Here is a 20,889-nt window from a genome sequence, read left to right as displayed (position 1 = left end):
GATGGTGACTCACTCCAGCTTCAGGAAGAGAGAAGATGGTGAGTCATCTCCCCGCCCATTAAGAAAGAGGAAAAGCAAATGCAGACAGCTCCTGCAATGAGTTGTAACACAATGCTGTCATGTCAGATCACTCTGAAAGCAGAAACACAGGTCTGAAAGACAATACAATTTAAAAAAAAAGTTGAAAAACGACTATGATGAAAATAGGATAATAGTCCGATTATTGAGAAAGAGTATTAAAAAAAAGAGTCAACGTGGAAGAGTGTCTTACTAAACACTTGTAACACACTGATTCATACCCTTATAGGCCTGCAATAAATGCTGCTGTACTATTTTCTTTACTGAGAAAACATGAAAAGCTTATAAAGATGGTCTGAGCATGTGTAACACAGCTTTCTAGGTTATTTCAGTACTTCAAAAGACTCAGCTAGGTGCACTAGGGATATGCGCAGATTTCCAGCTTTTCAGTATAAAAAGACTGTAATTAGCCATGCTCATTAAAAGACAAGGGAAACAGTTACGGAAAAAGAGTGTAAACAGAGGTTTTGGCCAACATCTGACACCAGTGAAATAAGACTGGTAGTGTTGTACTGACATGGGCTGGAGTAATCTGAACTTCACACATTATAATTAAATAACCACACCCAAATACAACCTGGCACCTAGCCTACAATATCACTGTCAGCTGGTAGGCACCTTCAATTATTCAGCTTTCTGAAAATATCTGAAATACCTTTGTCAAATAACATGGGAAATGTGAAGGAAAAAAGGAAAGAATAACGTGTGGGGAAAATGTCTGTCAAGGAGTTGGGGGAGCTGGGGGCTGCCCGGGGGCCAAGACTGTGGGGTAGGGTCCCTGTCAGGGTTGGCAAGAAAAGGCCTGGCAGCCCCTCCTGTCCCACCACCCCAGTCAGGATCAAGAGAGCTGGGAGGCACTGATAGCAGACCCAGCTCCAGGCATCCGGCACCTCCCTGGGATGAAGAAGGGGGTGAGATGGAACAGGTTGGGCCCAGCCCAGCTCCAACAGCCAGTTCCATTCAGCTGCAAGGCAGTTGCATTGTGGCTTAGGTGGGGGGCAAGTGCTGGAGCTGTAGCTGAAGGCTGGGGTGGCCTGGTCACTGCCTCCCACAGCACTAGTGGGGCTCTCTCCTTGGCCAGGTGGGATGGGGACCCCTTGACTGTGCTGATACTAAGCTTACCCCCAGCACCCACAACCAAGCCCTGTTGGGGGGGCTGCATTTAGGGCCCAAACAGTTTCTACAGAGCTTTTTTAAGCAGAGGAAGGCATAAGCAATGCTGGATCATGTATGCAATGATGTGCTACATTTGAGAAATTTGTGAGTGTCCACTCTAACACTATCCAGCAGTTTGTTCCCCTTCCTCCTCACTTTATTAATTACTATACTTGGGTTTCAAGGGCAGACTGAATTTCATGTATGTTCATGAGAGGCAGGTCAGACATACTTCCTCATTCTGGAGGTACCAGTGTGTTGCAGCAGGTCCAGGTCAGCAGAAATCGGGATGACAGTCAGCTGGGAGACCAATCTGCTAGTTGCAAATGCTTCTGGTTCATTCTGGTTCAGGAAGTGGTATTTCTTCACCGGGCATCATGTACCAGGCCAATCTGAGATGATGCTGATAGGTTGCATGGTGCTGTGCTGGACATGCTCTGGAAAATGTGTTTGGCTGGCTTAGTGAGGAAGTGCTTGCAGAAAACCTCTTTAGCAGGCTGGCAAACTTCCTCATCTTGTGCAAACCATTCTCACTTTGAACTTTACAGTTTAATCTGAATGTTTCAACCTCTTTCTAACTATGTAGGTGCCAGTTATTGCCTTTTTATTAAGCCTGCCAGTTTCCAGGTGTTTATTTAAAAAAAAAAAAAAAAAAAAAAAGATATCAATATTAAGTTTTAGATATGTCTTATTCCTGAACCGTTTCTGCCACAGACTCATGTGCAGAAGAAGCAGAGCTAATAGCCATCAGAGCTCAGTGAAGCGTGGAAGCCACATTGACTCTTCTCCACTCTTTTTTCTCTCAAAGTTTGACTGAGCAAAGATGTATCTTAATATATTCACTTTGAAGTGGTATCAGATATGTCAAAATGTGAAGGAAGTAACTCAGGTTTAATTTTTTTAACATTTTAATCTTATGATCCCAAAAGATTTATGGCAATTTACTACAGTGAGGGATGTGGCCGTGGCAGGGGAGGAGAACTACCACAGCACACTCATTCGTTGTCTTTTCCGTTCTGAAATCTGCTGTTGCTTTCTCCAGCACATAGTTTTGCAGTGACTTTTTTGTGTGGTTCTGTATTTTGGACAGCACCCAGATTTAGCTACTGCAAAGACCAGATGGTTGTTGGGGCTGTGGAAACACTGTGGTTGCTAGGTGGGGTCTCTCGTGCGGTGCTATAAAAGCATTGAGAATCCGCTTCTCTCTTACTCCTGACTGTGCCGCCCTGAAAAGTAGTATTTGTGAGGAAGAAGGTAGGTTTTTGTAGTTCTCTGCTGCTCTCTGTAGACCTGACAAACTAAGAATTGTACACTAAATTTGTCAATCGACCTAGTGCAATATTCTGTGGGTTGGAGTTGCTGGCAAGAAAAGATGGGTGTGGGCAGGAGAAATTGTTTAAGTTTTGAAATGTTTCCTGTACACAGAAGGGCTTGGACAGTTGCTGCTTTTATTTAATGCATGTAAGGAATTGAAAAAAATCCCTTAAAAATTAAAAGCAAGCTTATTTGGAGTTCACTGTTTCCTACGCTTTCTCTTTGCCTTTGTAATAGGCTGCTGTAGAAATCTGCAGTAGAACTGGAGTTCCTGGAAGACTAATGTGTTTTGTATGGAAACTTAAAAAAAGAAACAGCTGTTGTTACTTCAACAACAGTTTGCTGCTTTAGAACTGTAGAGGGGGTCTTTGCTCATGCAAGTGATGGAAATAAGGCAATCTTTTCCAGACATAAAGCAAAACTGTGGGTTTGTGACTAAGCACTTAGTCAAAGCCAGATAAATAAGGACTGAATAATCTGGAGTTTGTTCTGCTAAAACTTTCCACTGAATTTTCCAAGGATGAGATTGTTTTTCTCTCTGATGTTTTCATTCATATTCAGTAGGTTTCCCAGTGTAAAATAAATTATTTTGTTAGATCCGCTGCCTGTTTTTCTGATAAGGTGGAAGGGCCTTAATTTACATCAAGATCCTGGTAACTAGCAATAGACAGTAACCAGAGATGCTATATCTGATATATTTCATGATATGGTTAAATAAGCAAGGAAAAATGATGTGGTTTGACACAGACTGTAGTGTGAAAGTTTAGTTTGTGTCTTTAAATATTTTTTATTTAAAGTATATTATATTTAAAGTATATAAAGTATATTTAAAGTATATATTTAAAATATATAAATATTGAGTATTTTCTCAAAACTTTAAAAAACGTGCATATGTCTGGTTCAAGGGTGCATCTTCTGGGAACTGGGAGCCAGCCAGAAAGCAATATTGCAGTAATTCTTATGAAGCAACAGTTAGGGCTTTCAGTCTGTATCTCTGTTTGATTTTTTCATTCCAGTTGCAATGTTGATCATTCCAATTGGGAATTATAAAATGTATAAAAATAGTAGTATATTTCAAACTGAGAACTTTTAAGTTCATCTACGGACATCTATTTTAAGTTCATCTAGGGTCATCTATGCATTCCAGATTGGGAAGTGAGACACATGGCCTGGACAATATATTATTAAACAGAATAAATCTCAAATAGGTGTTTGATATGGAGTAAGCAGAAAGAAGTGTCACTCTTTTCTACAGTACCTTCAGTTTGCACCACTCTGTAGGTACCTATATTTTTTCCTCTCTCTGTTCATAGACTTTGTCCTGAGCTCAAAAGTAGAGGAAAATATATGGCAGAAAGCCATCAGTTCTTCCAGTCCTTTTCATGCTAAATTAAAATAATATTTTGACTGAATTTATCCCTCCTGGATCTAGGTATTGTTTACAGGAGCTGTTTGCATTTTAGAGTGGTGTGAGTTAAAGCATTGAGAAAGGTCTCGACTGTCAGGGGGCTGGCTGTCTTCCTAGATTCCAGTCTTCTTTTTTCTTATTAGCCATAGTTTTCTATAAAGCAGGCAGACAATTTTATAAGTAAGGTGCTTCCTTAACTTTCTGAGCCAATTTAAGCAGTGTAAGGTCTTTAGCCCCTCTCAACAGCCATTGACTACTTTGAATTTTGTTAAAATGGCACTATTTGTTTACTAGGTGGAAATAGGTGGATTTACATGCCAAAGTGTCTGTATTTGAAAAGGAAGAATAAAAAGTTTTTAAGGCGCGGGATTCTTTTACTGTATCTGTAATTTAAATTAGAATAGACATAAAGGTTTAAAGATTTAATAAACCAAATTTAGCATAGGCTAGCAGCCTTCTGCTCTAGTTAGTCATCCTCAAATGCAGAAAAACCTTTAGAGCTGGGTGTGAGGTGTGGGGTGAGGACAGGCAGAAGAAATGATGTTAGCAGTTTTCCTTGGAGCTAGCCAACACTCCCTGCAAAGTGTTACTGTATCAATGAAAAAGCAGTTTTTGTTCCCCCTCTTCTCAGATCTGATGCTGTGAGATTGACTGTTGTTTCTTAGTTTCAAACGATTATACACTCTGTGAACCTATTTAGTTGATAGACATATCCATACATGTCACTGTCGGTGAATGGAGACTTCAAAATGTCTTCATCCTGCTGCATGTAGCCTTTATGCGTGCTGTTATAAAATGCAGCAGAACTTTAGATACTATAGCACTTTATCTGGCCTTATATACTTCTTCTGTCAATACAAGAAGGGTACACGAGTCACTATAATAGCTTGATAAAATGCTGCTTTTAATAGCAACATAAGTGTGCATTTCTGATCCTCAATAAATGACACATGCATAAAAGTTGTTCCTTAAAATTTACACAATATTCTGACCATTATTTACCCAGATGACGGCTGCTTTAAGTAACACACAGATTTGGAGTCAGTTTCAGTTTTTCTAGCCGAACAGGGAGAGCGCAATTTTGTGCCCTTAGGGCTGAGAGAAGGGCACAGAAGCAAGAGTTTTCTGGGGAAGGGGGAGTGTAAGAGGCTCCCGCCTTGGGCAGGGAAGGGTGGAGCTGAGCTGGAGGGCTGGAGACGGGCCGTGGGAGGTAGTTTTCGCTTTTTTGTCAGCTGAACGGGGAAGTAAATTTTACAGTTTTGCTATGAGGGAAAGAAGCAGCTAGGCTGCAGCTGCACTGCTTGGTCTTAGATGCGTGTGACTTTAAATGACTGCTCTTTGCCCTTCCTATGGGACACAAGGACGTAAGTAAGGCAAGTGAATTTGCAGCATAAACATCATTTTTTATACTCATGTATATGATTTGTACCCCAAGACTGCAGATAGCATCTTGTCGCTTCAAAGACACTGGTTTACCTAGCAATATTATCTTTAGTTTACTGTTTATATGTATGCTTTAAAACCAAGCCTTCCCTAGAGTTTGCTATGGTAGTGTGTTTAAAAAAAAAAAAAAAATCTATTTTGAGCACACCAAAAATACTTTATTTGATAAAACATTATTTGTCTCTGTTCCCTCACTCTTTCTATTAGCAAACAGAATATTCCTCACACAAAAGTTGTTATAAAGCAACCCATTCGTTATTTTTGGGTGCTCAGTGTCAAATCACATCACCATTGCTCTTTTTTCCTCTTCTGCATGGTATCTTATGGAAAAGCTGGACTGATTTTCATTTTGAGTGATAAAAAGGAAAAATTACTTTTTCTCCCTTCTTAAATGGGTAATGCTCTTTTGTAGAAATTTGAGGAAATATGTAAGAAATATGGAACAATGTAGCTGAAACTGTGGGATTTTACTCATCTTCCTTAGGAAAGAGCTAGTCAAAGAAATTACATGAGAGTGTATTTACAAGTATATTTCACAATCTTTAGTCTTAACATCACACACAAGAGCTCCAACCTTGGTAAATGATCAGACAAGAATACTTTTTTACCACTGAATTTGAGCAGATTCAAATATTCAGTAACCTAAATGACATAGCTGATACCTTAAGTAATGGGGAAAGACAGACTTTAATTTGTTTCTGGTAACTTCCCTTTGTAAGTCAATGCTAATGCTTAGGTATTGCCGTAGTAAATAAGTAAATAGTCCAACTACTTTACTGTTCTATTTCTAATTAAAACTTCTGCAACCAGCTAAGGGTGTAGGGTGAGCATGAAGTTGTGGAGTACTGCGTCACCTGCCAGACATAAAATTTACCTGCTTCCTGTAGCACAGGTCAATTACTGCTTGGGAAACTAACCCCTGCATATCATAGTGCAAGAGAAAGGATTTTGAGAATGGGAAACCTTGACTTGCACTGGTGCAAAATGAAAAATGGTTTGTAACTTGATGAAAAACAGTTCGTAACTTGATGCATCTTTTCCCAGAAACTGTCAACATGGCCATGGTGTCAGAATTTCTGAAACAGGCATGGTTCATGGAAAATCAGGAGCAGGAATGCATTGTAAGTATTATCACCTTTTGAGAGCATCATGCTTATTTTCAAGTACTTTTAGAAGTGATTTAAAGGCATAGGCCACCAAAAGTCTTTTATATAGTCAAAGGGAGGAAAAACAATGGCAAAACTCCAGCAGATTGGAACTGGAACACAATTTTATTGCAGCATATAATTAATTTAATAACCTAGTAAGGCTGCTATCAGATGAAAAATTACTCTTATTTGCACATATCAGTCTAGTTATCAATTCCTAGGCAGAGCTAGTTACTGTAATGAAATTGTAATTCCAGTGGCCAATCACTGATTCACTCAAATTGTCCTCTTTAAGGTAGGAAGCTGATGCACAGGTGTGTGAATGTGTAGGAACATGTTTAGATGATGTACATGAGAAAAACGACTCTTGGGATGAGGTACAGGAAGGCATGAGTTGGAGCCCAGGAATGTAAAGGAGGAACTGAAGTCACTAGTGTTTGTCCTAGTCATATGTCATGCTTACAGTGGAAAGAGTCATGGTGTTTAATAAAACATCTCAGACGATCAGTACTGATACTGATTAGAAGGGAGGCTTCTGGTGAGATGTCAAGAGTTACTACACTAGGAAGATGTGGACAATCTGTGATAAAGAAATTGATTAAGATACTGAAATGACTGTTAGCAAAGGTAAAGCTGTATATTGTGATGTCCCAGGAGGTCCTGAAAGAACTTTCATGTTTCAAATTACTGAACATAAGGGGGAAATTTCAATAAATAAAGTTTTCTGCTCTAGACCTTTGTGGATTTTCTAATTTTGACTCCACGACATAAATCTTTGCCTCCCCCATCCTATCCCTTTTGCACTCCCAGGGTCCTGAGTTATTCTGATTGTCATGGTTACAGACAGTTTTTTATTGCTAGCAGATAAGTTTGTCATGGAAACCAGATACAAAGACTAACCTGTTGTGCCTGGGAAACAGACAGCGAACTAGTTCCATTCCTCTGTTGGCTTATCACAGAAGTCCCAGTGATATTTTCAAAAGTGTGCAAGACACTGCCTTAAATATCCCTCTGCTCTCTTGCAAGTCCTAGTGATATAACTGTGTAGGGATTTGAATGTTCAATTATCAGACATCTTGAAGTGCACAAAAAATCAATACAGAACGCTGTATGTAAAACATGTATCCATAAGACCTTGCCATTTCTCTTGTGCTATTTAACTTTAGTTGCAAAGGATTTAAAAAAAATTGAAATAGTGAGTTGTTGAAATAGAAAGGATATAGGTGATTCTGAAAAAGTTTAGCTATACTACTGTGTTTGGGTTTTTTTTAATAAAAAAATATCTCACCATGTATCATACCAGTGGAAATTTTATATATAAATTTCATCCAAGAATCTTAGGGCATTTTATAGTTTCTGTAAATGAAGTAGATATTGGTTAGGTAGTGCTGTTGGGTTATAAACCCTACCAGTAACTTGATTTGTCATGTTGTTGATTTAGGGCAAGCCACGTAATCTGTCACATAGTGGAATTCGTCATCCCTAGTTATTCCCAGAGCTCTTTAGACATTGACAAGGGAGTGCCCATCTAGGAGTGGATTCACCAAAGGCAGCCAGTAGATAATGCCTGTGAAGAAAGTGTGGTTACGTCTCAAGTTTCAAAGAAGTTGTGTAACAGTTCTCCACTTCCTGGTAGGATTAGGCTTGAACTCTCCAAGATCCTGCATGCAAGAAGTGCTTGTAGCCTTAGATATGAGTTAGCTGAGAAGTCACTTAATGTGATGTACAGCACATTTGCATAAGATGCGCAAAGAAATTAGTAGCACTTTACTGACAGTACCTGTAGGATTTAATTATGGTTTTAGAATCTTTAAAATTTGGACATAATTGCCTAATATGACAGTTCAGAAGTGTTTTCCTGTGTAATCCAATTTACTCTGAGAAGTAGACCTTCAGGTACCTAAAACAATATATGAAGTACTTTCTGTTTAATATAAGAAGTGTGAAAGGAATACATCCAATGCATATCCATTACTGATTCTGTTTAGTGCTCTGTAGTTACAAAACTGTGTATGGTCCTTGATAATCCTATAATAGGCAATCCCAAATACATGGTTTATTTAGGCATCTAAAACTGTTGCTTTGCAAAAATATTCTTTGGAATAAGCAATTTATTATTTTTCTTCCCCTCTGCAGAAAAGTTCTAAAGGTGGCCCTGGAGTACAGTCATACCCTAACTTCGATCCATCAGCTGATGTTGTTGCTTTGGACAAAGCTATTACTGTAAAGGGTAGGAGGAGTAAATATTTAACCTGCTACATTAGGACTCTTCCTTAGGGAATTCTGAGAATAGCACTGAATAAAATATCAGAGTGAGAGTCAATGTCAAGCAGGAGAGGTGACTCTGCCTTTAAGAGTTTGGCAATACATTAAATTATGCCACTTGGTAAAGAATCTCAACTCTTTGATATCCTGATGTTGTATTACAATTTCAGACCTTAATATTACATTACAGTTTTTGAATATGTTGAAGGAAGGGTTGTAAAAATTTAATTTCTAGAGAATAAAAAAATATTATAACCTACCATACTAATACTTTTTGATTTGATTTCCATAAAATCCCACGAAAAGGCAGTGAATATGCTGATAATGTAATGTATGCTTCTCTTGCGCTTCTCTCCTTTAATGAAGTTGACATTTGGCACTTTGCCTGTACTTTGAAACCTTTTTCAATTTGATTTACTGAGATTAAATGACTATGATTTTTTTCTTTTTCTTTTTTTTTTTTTTTTTTACTTATTCTGTACTGTAAATTCTGCACTCATAAGACTTTAAGACTTCCTGTATGAAATGGTAAAACATGGGTTTCTATGTTCTATGGGAATCTATTTGTCTTTTTCACTACATCACTAGTAAGGCAGTAGACGATTACAAGTTTTCATCTGGTTAAGCTTCGGTGTGTCAAAAAATCAAAATATGGCATAAAGTAAATAATCAAAAAAATAAATTATTTGGCTAAATGATGTACTAGAGACTGCTATATTTCCAAATATAGTAGACATTTTGTTGTTTGGTGACTCATAGGTGTGGATGAAGCCACCATCATTGACATCTTGACTAAAAGAACAAATGCTCAACGTCAGCAGATCAAAGCTGCCTATCAGCAGGCTAAAGGAAAGGTAAAGTATATTCAAGCCAAGCTTAAATTTACACCCAGAATATCAGTGTGGCTCCTGGCTCAGATGGTACATACAGCTTTAGCTTCACAGAACAAAAAGTTAGAGTCTTCTGCCTTCTGTACTTTGTGAAAACCATTACAGAATGATAATACTCTGCAACTATATTGCCAGTGCTGAGGCTTTGAATATGGTGGCCACTATTTTGAAATAAGAAAAATTTTGAAGTTCTGACTTTCCAGGTGTTTGAATGTGCTAGACATCCTTTAAATCACTAAATCAATGGAAATGCAGAGATATCACTACCACCTGGGAGACAGTCTGCTGAAAGGGTGGGATGGAGAAGGGGACGTTGAGGCATCTCCAAATATTTAAGTCCAGATAGAATACTAAATAGGATACGATAGGTATGGGTATACAGGGTGCAATGTTCTACCTCTTGAGTGGTAGAACTGCTAGTCCCTGGAACTGAGAAGCTTGGAAATTTCTGCATGTTTCTGGAAAAACAAATTTTCTCAAGTTGAACCTGTAACTCTAAATTGAAATTACAATTACACAGTTGGCATACCAGAGTTACTGAGCATTTTCTCCTTGGAAAATGATTCCTTTGAGTGTACCTTTTAAAGGCCAACTTAGAAAAAAAGCCTAATATCTCATTTTATCCTAGATTACCTGTTTTTTTTCAGGAAACCTTACCTGTGGTTTTCACAGCCGTCTCCCCCCTCAGAGGAAGCTTCAGCCTTGCAATTATATTTTTTAAAGACCTAAATTAAACTATAATTTCAAAGACATGGGGAGACTAATGCTGTTAGATTATTAGATACACTGGTTCCTGGCACACCACCATAAGAAGAACAGAAACAACTGTGGATGCAGTGCTTGCTTCTGAAATAATCTCATTGGTTTAGGTATCCTGACAAAGCAAGTTGACCTTCTCACTCTTACAGCCACAATCTGGACACATACTTGGTGGAGAAGAGGGCTGTAACTTTTAATGTAACAAAATAGAGCACTGACCATTTCCAGATAGGAGGCAGACTAAATCAGATTTTTTTTTTTTTTAGCTTAAATTTAGGTCAAATTAGAATATAGCCCAAATCTTAACTTCAGGACTTGAATTTTTGTGTAGGGTGATGTTACACTGTGTCCACAGAGTTTTCACTGCAAATTCTATATCCTCTATGCAATATATGGATGAATTAAAATGTTATCCAGATAAGAAACTCAGTCATAATCATAACAGTAATATAGTATTACCTCTGTTAAAAAACAAGAAGCCTATTTTGAGTCTTCTTCTGATACTGTAAATGGGTGAATATGGCTGAACTTCAATGTGTGAAAGCACTCCTGAATACTTAATCAAAAGCCCTGACACTTTGATTAACATAAAGGTGTCAAATTAAAAATTTCAAGTAGGGCTTCATAATTCTTTCTAGTAGCTAAAGGAATGATGTAGACTAAGATTCATGAGAGACCAGACTAATTTTTGGACTGTAGCTGAACAGCAGCTTTTTACCGTTTACTGGCTTAGTGTATTTCTTATTCCTGTCACAGAGTCTGCAAGAAGCCTTGAAAAAAGTTCTGAAAAGCCACCTGGAAGATGTTGTTGTGGCTCTGCTTAAAACTCCAGCTCAGTTTGATGCTGAAGAATTAAGAGCCTCTATGAAAGTAAGGCAAACACTTCTGAGGAAAACTTTCCTAGAGGGCATAAATAATTATCAGGGCCTGTATATGACACTGGACTTGGATTTCAAAGCTTGTGTATTGTCTTCATTTTAACCCCATTTTGTAAAATGAATCTGTACTGGTAATCTAGGTTCTGAGAAGAAGACCCAAAAATCTCTGCTGAATTTCAGGGTTGGAGGAGATTCTATTATTAACTCTTTCTGCCTTCTGAAAACAAGTTGCTGCTGTAGTGGTAGAAAGCCATAGTGTTTACATACGTGTTTACATAAGAGAAAAAAAAAAAAGGAAGGGGGTATTTTTCTTCATAAATTTTACTTGCCTATGTTTTATGTGCATTTCTTGGCCCCTTTAGCACTTCTTTTGGATAGCAGTGATATAAAATGTGATAAAAAATTAATTCCAAAAAAGCAGAAATAGCAATACTGTATGGAAGCACAATGCTTTTCATATTTCTTTCTTGTTCTGCATGGAGTCTTCACAGCCAAGTCCATGATTTTAATCTTATTTCTGTTCTTCTAAATTTTAAGTTTGCTGTATCAAATAACATTTCTAAAAATTCAATCCCTTTTATCAGGGGCTTGGAACTGATGAAGATACCTTAATCGAGATTCTGGCCTCGAGAAACAACAGAGAGATCAGAGAAGCCAGCAGATACTACAAAGAAGGTAATTGAGAGCAAGAAAGAAGTATTAATCATATAACTCTGTAGCAGACACATTAGAGTCAGCGCCCCACTTCTCAGTATAAGAAGCTGACATTGTAGGAAGCAAGTGAAGCTTCACATAAGATTGAAAGAGTTGCAGGGGAGGGAGGTCATACTGACTTTTTCTGATCTACATAGATCCCAATACAGAGGAAAAGGCACATCATGACCACCAGAACTGTGGATGTCTCATGGAATTGGCCATGCATTTAGATGCTTTCTAGGATGCAAGCAAAACCCAGCTGCTTTTCTTCTCTTGTAATTAAGCCATAGGTGACTTCTTAAGATCTCACTAGGTTTGGAAAAAAAGTTTATTGAGTTAGCAATACAGAAAACATTAGCAGTAGGAGCAACCAGTGAACTAAAGGGGAAAAATCTTCAAAGAGATAACTAAAACATAATGGGGCAATCTTATATATGTTGAGTTTACTGCAGTCAATCAGTGTTGTCTAATTAAATAATTTTTTTCTGAGATTATTTACAAACATTTCCAAGATATTTCCATTCAAATAGTCTCAGTTAGCCCAAATTAATAGTTTGATTTTTTTGCAAGAGTTCTGTGAGTGAGTTCAGTGCTGATAAGAACAACCAGAAACAAGAGTGAAAGACAAATGGCTCAAAAACAGTTTCAAGATTCTTTTGTACTTCACAAGCAAGAACTCAAGACAACGCCACCCACAGGACCTTGGAGAAGGACTTTTTCAGCAAATTTGGGATTTAGTCTCCAATTTCACAGCACATCTCAGGGAATAGAGGACATGTTACAAACACACCCCTTCTCTTGAAGCTAAATGAGAGAAAGTAAGAAAACAGCAGTTCTAGTGGGCATTTTTAAGTGGGAAATTAGGAAAAGTCTGAAAAAATCATAGAATCATGGAATGGTTTGGGTTGGAAGGGATATTTAAAGATCATCTAGTCAATCTAGTTGATAACTTTAAATATGAATCCTTATTCTTTTGATTTTAGTGCTGAAGAGAGATCTGACACAAGACATTATCTCTGACACATCTGGAGACTTTCAGAAGGCTTTGGTGGCTCTAGCCAAGGTATACTGTGCTTAAGCATCTTGAATGACATTACCCATTATAAAAAATTAATGTTGTCAAGACTATTTTAGAGAAAGACATACAATAAATAAGGATTTAGGTGGTATCTATTTCCTTGCATGATTTTTTACTTATCTATTTTAGACCATATGAAACTGTTCTTAAACAAGCTATAATGAGATTTGATCTCAAATCCATTTTAAAAGATGTTTATTATTTTTCATCAGTTACACTTTTAAGACTTTTTCTTATGGTAACTCTCTGTAAACATATGAAAAAACAACAGACATAATGTCATGTCGATGGATTAGAAATGGAAAGAGAAAACAAGTTTACAATTGTAGAAATAAACCTTTTGCTTGATGTTAAGCTATGTTTGTAGTAGTTTGATAATGGGACAGGGACAGGGAGCTAACAAGTGGACAAGATGTTTTGTGAATTTATGTTAAAAAGCAGATGACTTTTAACACTGGAGCTGCCCAGTAAAAAGACCCTTTCAAAATGCATAAATATTTGGTTCCATGATTGCTGAGTACATGTATATGATGCTTGTACATGCACACAGGATTATTTTTTGATACGTCCATGTGAATGGGTTTGATTTTCAGTTTTTGGTTTCAAATCAACTTGAAAGGAGTCTATGGAATGGTCATCAGGGAGAAAATCACAGCTTCTAAGCCTGTAATTTCACACTAAAAACAATACTTCCTGTAGATTTTAATGTAGGACTTCAGAAATAAGTTGCTGATGACCTCAGAAGTGTGAGCTCTGGCTGATTACAAATACAACAGCTTTGGTAGGGCAGAACTCTAAAATGCTGTGTTTTCGTGAACTGAACAATTGTGAGTACCAGTGACTTTTTTTTATTTATTTATATAGGCTGACCGAAGTGAGGATTCTCATGTGAATGATGAGCTTGCTGACAATGATGCCAGGGTAAGATCATACTTGGTACTCCGCAGAGCTTCATCTGATTTACCTGAGATTACAAAATCTGGCTGTGAATGTTCTACCTGAATCTTGGGCATTGCAGACCTAACAGAGATGCGTATGTTATGTAACAATCTTTTCTGAGGGGATACTATTTTAAAATGTACATGTAAACTTTGTTATCTGAAGGAAATTAAATCTTCACCCTAATATCTAGCTTCAGAAACATTTCTGCAAGACCTCTTCTAGTTCATGTAAAGCGTGCAGACCATATGAAGTAGACGAACATTTACAGAAATTAGACACAATCTTCCTTCTGTTTATAACACAGTTCTTGAATTGAAGAACAAGGGTGTACTTGTGTATGTGCAGAACTAGGTACCATACGTTGACCAGTGTGAACTCTGCAGTGTGTTAGCTATAGCTATTGCTTTCAAGATTGTTGGGTAAACCTCACAGTTATTTTCTGAATAATTCTAAAATAAACAACTGATCTTCCTCTCATTTCTTCCACCATTAGTGTGACTGTTTTTGTTAAAATCTTGGTAAACCTTAGCAGTCTTTCCTGAGTTTTCAACTATAAAGTCTTACATCACTGTTACTATTCAAATGTAGATTGGCTTTAAATTGATTTTTTAAAAATCCAACCATGAAAAGGCCATTGAGCAATACTGCTTTTATTCCTGCTACATAATGAGTTTAGTTTTGTTCTCAGCCCTAGATATGGAAGGTTAGTAAATTAATACTCTTAGTTCAAAAGTTCAATACTATTTCTCTTGGTGCAGAGAGAGTGTTGTTAAATCTTTGCTGCTGTGTGGAGGTCTTTCATTACTACTTCTAGAGAGGTTTAAGGAGTGAGGAAAATGAAGGAGTCTGATTTGGTTCTTAGTTTTTATTAAAGTCATTCCTGGAAAGAAAAGGAGTACTTGGTGAGTAGGCTTCTCCTTCACATTTATCCATTTAATATTAGAGATAATTTTGTTTGTCTGCAGAAAGCCTACCAGTCCTAAACTCCCATGCAGACTGTAAACATATCATGATATATAAAAAATATCATGATTCAAATATGTAATATACCCAGAAGGACTAGATGGTGATTGTAAAATGTCTGAAAACATATTTTCTAGCTGCATAGTGTTCTCTAGGTACTGTTATGGCATAAATGAAGTATGAAGTATTACTTGATAGAGCTAGAGTTACTCTGAGGTTGTGTAGAGTTTTGTTATGGATTGTGTCAAGGGCTAGAGTTCATTACCGTCAAGCAATGGCCTACCTTTGCCTGGCAGCTTCAGAAGTACAGTATTTCTGTTTGAGTTTTATTATACTGATGTTAACTTTATTACTTTCTTTTCTTTATGACAGGCCTTGTATGAAGCAGGAGAGAAAAGGAAAGGAACAGATATTAATGTGTTTGTTACAGTTCTTACTGCGAGAAGCTACCCACATCTCCGAAGGGGTATGTTGGATGAAACTTTGTGGTTCGCTGAAATGGTATTTTGAACATGGCCTGCTCATGAACTCAGAGAAGATGTAGATTATCAAATGAGACTCTGACTGCTATAGAAGTCTCTGTAGTTGGACACATGCTTGCTGACTAATAGTGCAGTTGCAGCTTGGCTATTCTTTCCATATGAGTGATGAGCAGTATCAAACAAGTTGTTAACAAAACTATTACCATGAAATCTCACATGGCCAGTGATCACAAGGCCAAGGGCTCAGTGTGACAGGGGTTCTCAATGCTCCCCGACATGGTCTTGCTCCTCAGCCAGTTTTCCCTGAGTAGAGAGGTATCATCTAATGTCACAGGCTCCAGTGGAGTCACTGGACCACCTCTATCCCTACCAATGGGAACATGAACCCTACCATCCTAATAAAGTCCCATTTCTGATGCTGATTCCACCAGTCCATGCAGTAACACTGCTCTTTACACTGTGCTGGCTGAAGAAAATGAGAAAGACGGCCTACAGTTAATCATCTGTGTGCACTGCAGCAGCAGTGAGGGAAGAATAAGTGAGAGGCAGTGCAGGGGAGAATACTATATTTTCATCACAATTCACTGAGTTTTCTTCCCTATTTAGTCTTTCAGAAGTACACCAAATACAGCAAGCATGACATGAACAAGGTACTGGATTTGGAGCTGAAAGGTGATATTGAGAACTGCCTGACAGCCCTTGGTAAGTTGTTCAGTAGATTGTAATTACTATATATGTACTGATGGTATGAAAACCTACCTTTTACTTCTGTCATACTTGCTCTGATAGGAAACCATTCTGGGCTTCCTTTGCTTCATTGAGAAACTTGCTAAAGGTTTGGAAAATGTATTCCAATGTAGTGATTTAACTGAGTTATTTGAAGTTCATTAAAGTTGATAAATGACTAAAGTTAAAGAATGATGAAATGCCTCTCCTGATATGTAGAGAGGTCTTTTAAGGAGAACAGGTGTGTTACCAACATAAGAAGACTTTTACAGGAAGTCAATATGCCAAAAAGAGCTGTCAGAACAGGCACAATTTGTTTCAAAAATCCAATAGTTTTAAACCTGTCTTCAAAAAAACCAAACCAAACTCACTCTTCTCTAAATTTTGTTTTTCAAAGACATTTATAATATATGATTATTAAAAATATAACAAATTTCCTTCTGCAGTTTTGTTCTTAAAAGGTTTGTGATAAAGTGTATATTAAGACCCTTAACATTACTGTTCCTCATGAACAATAAGGTGAGTCAGTAACTCACTTAAATCATTCTTAGTGGACCAGGGATGGAATCAGGAGCCAGACACCCATTTTGTTCTCAGCTTTTGTATCACAGTCAAGTGTTTTTTGGATAAAAAAATAAGTCCCATCAGATCCCTATTAATATCAGAAGTGGAGGGCAAGTAGTTAGTATAACTTGGTTTACAAAACATCAGATCATAACCTTCTACTCTTCTGTAGAAGACACAAATGCTTTCACATTTTTTTCTTGGGAACTGAAACATCTTTCTTAATTTTGTGGCAGTAAACTAGGGAGTGCAGTCTTGTCTTTACAGAAACTATTCTCTCCTGACTGAACTGCTTTCTGAATAGACAGGAAAGAAACTGCTATATCTCCCATATTTTGAAGACAGGTAACAAAGAAGTAGATACATAAGATCTGCTGGTAGAAACACTGAGACTGCTTTTAAAGTGTTTTCTTTCCAGACTTTTGCCTTTTGTTACTTGTTACATGTATAACAGATGTGACCTTATCTCATTATTTCATTACAGTGAAGTGTGCCACAAGCAAGCCAGCTTTCTTTGCTGAAAAACTCCACTTGGCAATGAAGGTAACCTAAAGAAAGAACTTCTCTTTGTAAACATGGGATGCTTTGTAAGCTGAAAAATAGCAAGCTAGCTAGAGCTCTCTAAGACGTTTGTGTGATAAAAAAGGAGTGCAGAAGGAAATTCAGTATATTTCTCTCCTTCTTTTGAAACATTTAAGTGCCTTTCCATAGGAGGAAGTTGCCTGTTTGCTATAGTGTGTTCAGGAAGGCGTCTGTCCATCCACACATATATCTGTTACTGTAGACAATGACAAAAAGCTAACTGGAGCTTTTCTTATTTATGAGACCACAAAAATATTAGTGAAAATTAAATAAGAAAGCAATTACAGATCTGGACAAGAACTTTGTAGAAGCTTAATCTTTGACAAGATATCCATGAGCCTTCTGGTAAATTTGATACCTGAGTTCAGTGAGGCAGCTGGAGAACCTGAAACCGTCTAGTATGCAGGTATTTTCATAACTCCTGTGACTTGGAAAATGGAGTGAAATATTATGAAAACACAGTTCATTGCACTATTAAAAAAATAATAAAAAAAGGCAGTGAAGTCTAAGTTGTCTCTGATGTCTAGCAAGCACAGTGAGGGATGTGCCTCTTTTTAGGAAACAGCTAAAAGGAATGGTATGAAAAAACCAGCAGAGGTGGAAGCAGCTTATCAGAAGTGAATTATGGTCACAGGGAACAGAAAGGAAACATGAGAGGACTGCCTCATGAGAGATGTTAAAGGATGTGGACTCTGTTCACCCACAAAGAAGTCTGATGATATAACACACAGAACCTTGATTTAAGATGTTTCAACGACATAAGTAGCCTCTTTTTTTCTTTTTTTCCCTTTCTTTTATTTTATTTTTTTCTCTTTTCTCTTTTTTCTCTTTTCTCTTTTCTTGACAGGGATTTGGGACACAGCACAAAGAGCTCATCAGAATCATGGTTTCGCGCCATGAAGTGGATATGAATGAGATTAAAGGCTATTACAAGAAGCTGTATGGCATTTCTCTCCGCCAAGCCATTATGGTAGGTTTCCTCTCAGATGACGTATGAAATGCAGAACAACCAAATGATTTTGGAAGTCCAGTAAGGGTTTGTTAACTCTTCTGCTCCTCAGACACCCGTTCATCCTGAGTAACTCATTGTAGCTGAGTAACTCATGTTCACAATGATCCACCTGCTGGTAGAACTAATTAATTTTCTGGGGCAATGTTTTTGTCATAAAAACTATAGCAATTTGTTAGTAGTGGTACGTGTCTCAGGTTATCATCTTACAGTAGAAGCCAAGAACTGAATGGAGACTGCAGTATCCCCAGGTTCCTGCACTTGGGCAGACATAAGGTGCATTGGCAGAAGAGTGGAGATGATTAGACTGACAGCTCTATGGGAGATATTTGATGCAACTGGCTATTAGTTTTTAACATTTGAGGTACTCCTGAAAATACGTTGTTAACTTGACATTTATTTGGCCCGCTTTCCAGGTACCTTAAGTAAATGAGTTAAACTAAAAAAAAATCTTCTTAAAGGGGACAGACTGCCAAATGTATTTTCCAGAAAATTTAAACCAGTGAGGGACTTGAAGAAAGCTAAACTTGCAAAGCAGCTTTGTGGAGGCTAGTAGACAACACTAAAAAAAAAAAAATTTCTTGATTGGATAGAAATATACATCCTACACGTATCAAAATGCCCTTTTGATTTTTATTGGTGTCTGATACTTTTTCAGTTAGGTGCCAAAGATCACTTTTATTCTTCCCTCATGAGTGTGTGATATCCGTAATTTGGTATGTAATTACATCACCTCATCATGTTCCAAAGTGATGATTGCATCCAAATGGTTTGAGGTGTAACTTGGTTACACTAAACAATTCATATGTCTCTGCAGTCATTTCAAATTTAGAAAACATAGTGTGTAATAATTACACTGCATACTTAATGCATATTATTCATTTTTTCCAAGCTGAATAAGTGATCCTATGGTGAATAAATAACACTGTACTATTAGCCTGTGTTTGAGACAATCCTAGATACAATGTGTATGGTGTTTCAGTATTAATGGACATTGAACATCACTGGTCAAGGAGGCATTTTCATGTTATCTAGAGAAGAAAAGCTTATGTTCCTGGGTGGATAGAAATCTTCTGTGCTTCTCTTCTTTATTTATTCCATGAGATTTCCCAGGACTTTTTACTGGCCTGTCTACCTCTGCTCCACTCTGGAAATGCATGTGTTTATTTCTAGGTCGCATGAATAACTTCAGTGAGGGTACTCAGTTCAAGCTCAGTCTGTAACTAACACATATGTGTTACCAAGTGATTATTTAGGTGAAGTACTGATGTTTGGTACATGTATATTGAATGGCTACTGAAATTTATTTCATTTGAGACCATTATTCTAACAGTTGTGGGTTTTTGTGCTTAAATTGACAGGATGAACTCAAAGGGGATTATGAAAACATCCTGGTGGCTTTATGTGGAAGTGATAACTAAGTTTCATGTTCCTGCAATGAACTCAAGCCCTTTTGCTGAAGGTCTTTATATTGCCTCAGCTGTCTATATAAAATACAGGCTTCACACAGTGAGGTTTCTCTGGAATGGTACTTAGTCCATATATGTTATGTCCAAAACCGATAGCCTGGAATGACATTAATATCTCTTGTTGCTATTATTTATCCAAAGAATGCCCCCAAGTTTCTATTTGCTTGATTAATTATGAAAAAGGTAAAGTTTTCATCTAAGCTAAACAAATAAACTTTTAAAAAGAAAATTAACCCATGTGGAACTTTGTATGTCCTTTGTTGCTTTTCTGCATTTAATTTCAAGTTGTCTGCATACAGTGCATGAGAGAAAAATCAGTAAATAAATAATCAAAAAGTAATGAGGAATATCAGACAGTATAGCTGAGCCTGTACCTCTCCATTTCACTTCAGCTGGGTTTTACGTAAGCCAGATATAAGAAAAATAACTAAAGATAAATTGGTAAAAAAAATTAACAATATAAAAAATCTGATGATTTCTCTTTCTTGTTCTTTTTCATTTGAATTCCAGACTAAAAAAAACCTGTTATGTTTTGTACATAGAGGGGAAAAAAGAAAAAGAAAGAAAAAAAAAAGAATTGAAAGAGTTCTTCATAGCCCGTGTAAGACTTTTATCTTTTTCCTGATGAGATGTGTTAATTTGTTATATTATCTCCAAAGTTAAAAGCCTACTATCACTACCTTTATTTTGGACCGAATTCATTCTTGGCTTTACTGTCCTGATTGTGCCAGATGCTGTACAAATGAGTTAATTATAGCTCTCAGGTGCACTGGTGGAATTAAGCAGTACTTGTTGGTTCTTTGCTACATGCAAACACTGCTGAGCTTTGTTAGGATGACCTCCAATTACTCATTTGTACAACAGCATGCTAAATTATTGGAAAATCAAAGGTCATCTTGGCTAATTTGTGTTAAACATTGCAGGCCCTCTTTGCTTCATATTGGGGTGGTCTAGGATAACAGAACGAGGTGTCTGGAAAAGAAGTCTTATCCTAGAAGAAACAGCAGTGCTAGAGCTGGAGAGAAAATTTCCATTTGCCT

At 37.3% G+C, this 20,889-nt stretch overlaps 1 protein-coding gene across 1 annotated transcript; it reads left to right on the top strand.

Annotated features, from left to right (window-relative positions):
- The first annotated feature begins 2,352 nt into the window (after nt 1-2,352).
- On the top strand, nt 2,353-20,082 carry ANXA1 (annexin A1). The gene is made up of 13 exons (XM_074856317.1): nt 2,353-2,487; nt 6,443-6,519; nt 8,683-8,776; nt 9,571-9,665; nt 11,217-11,330; nt 11,923-12,013; nt 13,018-13,097; nt 13,977-14,033; nt 15,390-15,483; nt 16,106-16,201; nt 17,274-17,332; nt 18,219-18,341; nt 19,742-20,082. The coding sequence occupies exons 2-13, from the start codon at nt 6,454-6,456 to the stop codon at nt 19,799-19,801; spliced, it is 1,029 nt and encodes a 342-aa protein (XP_074712418.1). The 5' UTR covers nt 2,353-2,487; nt 6,443-6,453; the 3' UTR covers nt 19,802-20,082.
- The last annotated feature ends 807 nt before the right edge of the window (nt 20,083-20,889 follow it).

This window comes from Strix uralensis, chromosome Z (genome assembly GCF_047716275.1).
Source record: "Strix uralensis isolate ZFMK-TIS-50842 chromosome Z, bStrUra1, whole genome shotgun sequence".
Classification (NCBI taxonomy): domain Eukaryota; kingdom Metazoa; phylum Chordata; class Aves; order Strigiformes; family Strigidae; genus Strix; species Strix uralensis.
Note: the sequence above shows the minus strand (reverse complement) of the source record. Positions and strands in the feature narration are given on the sequence as shown.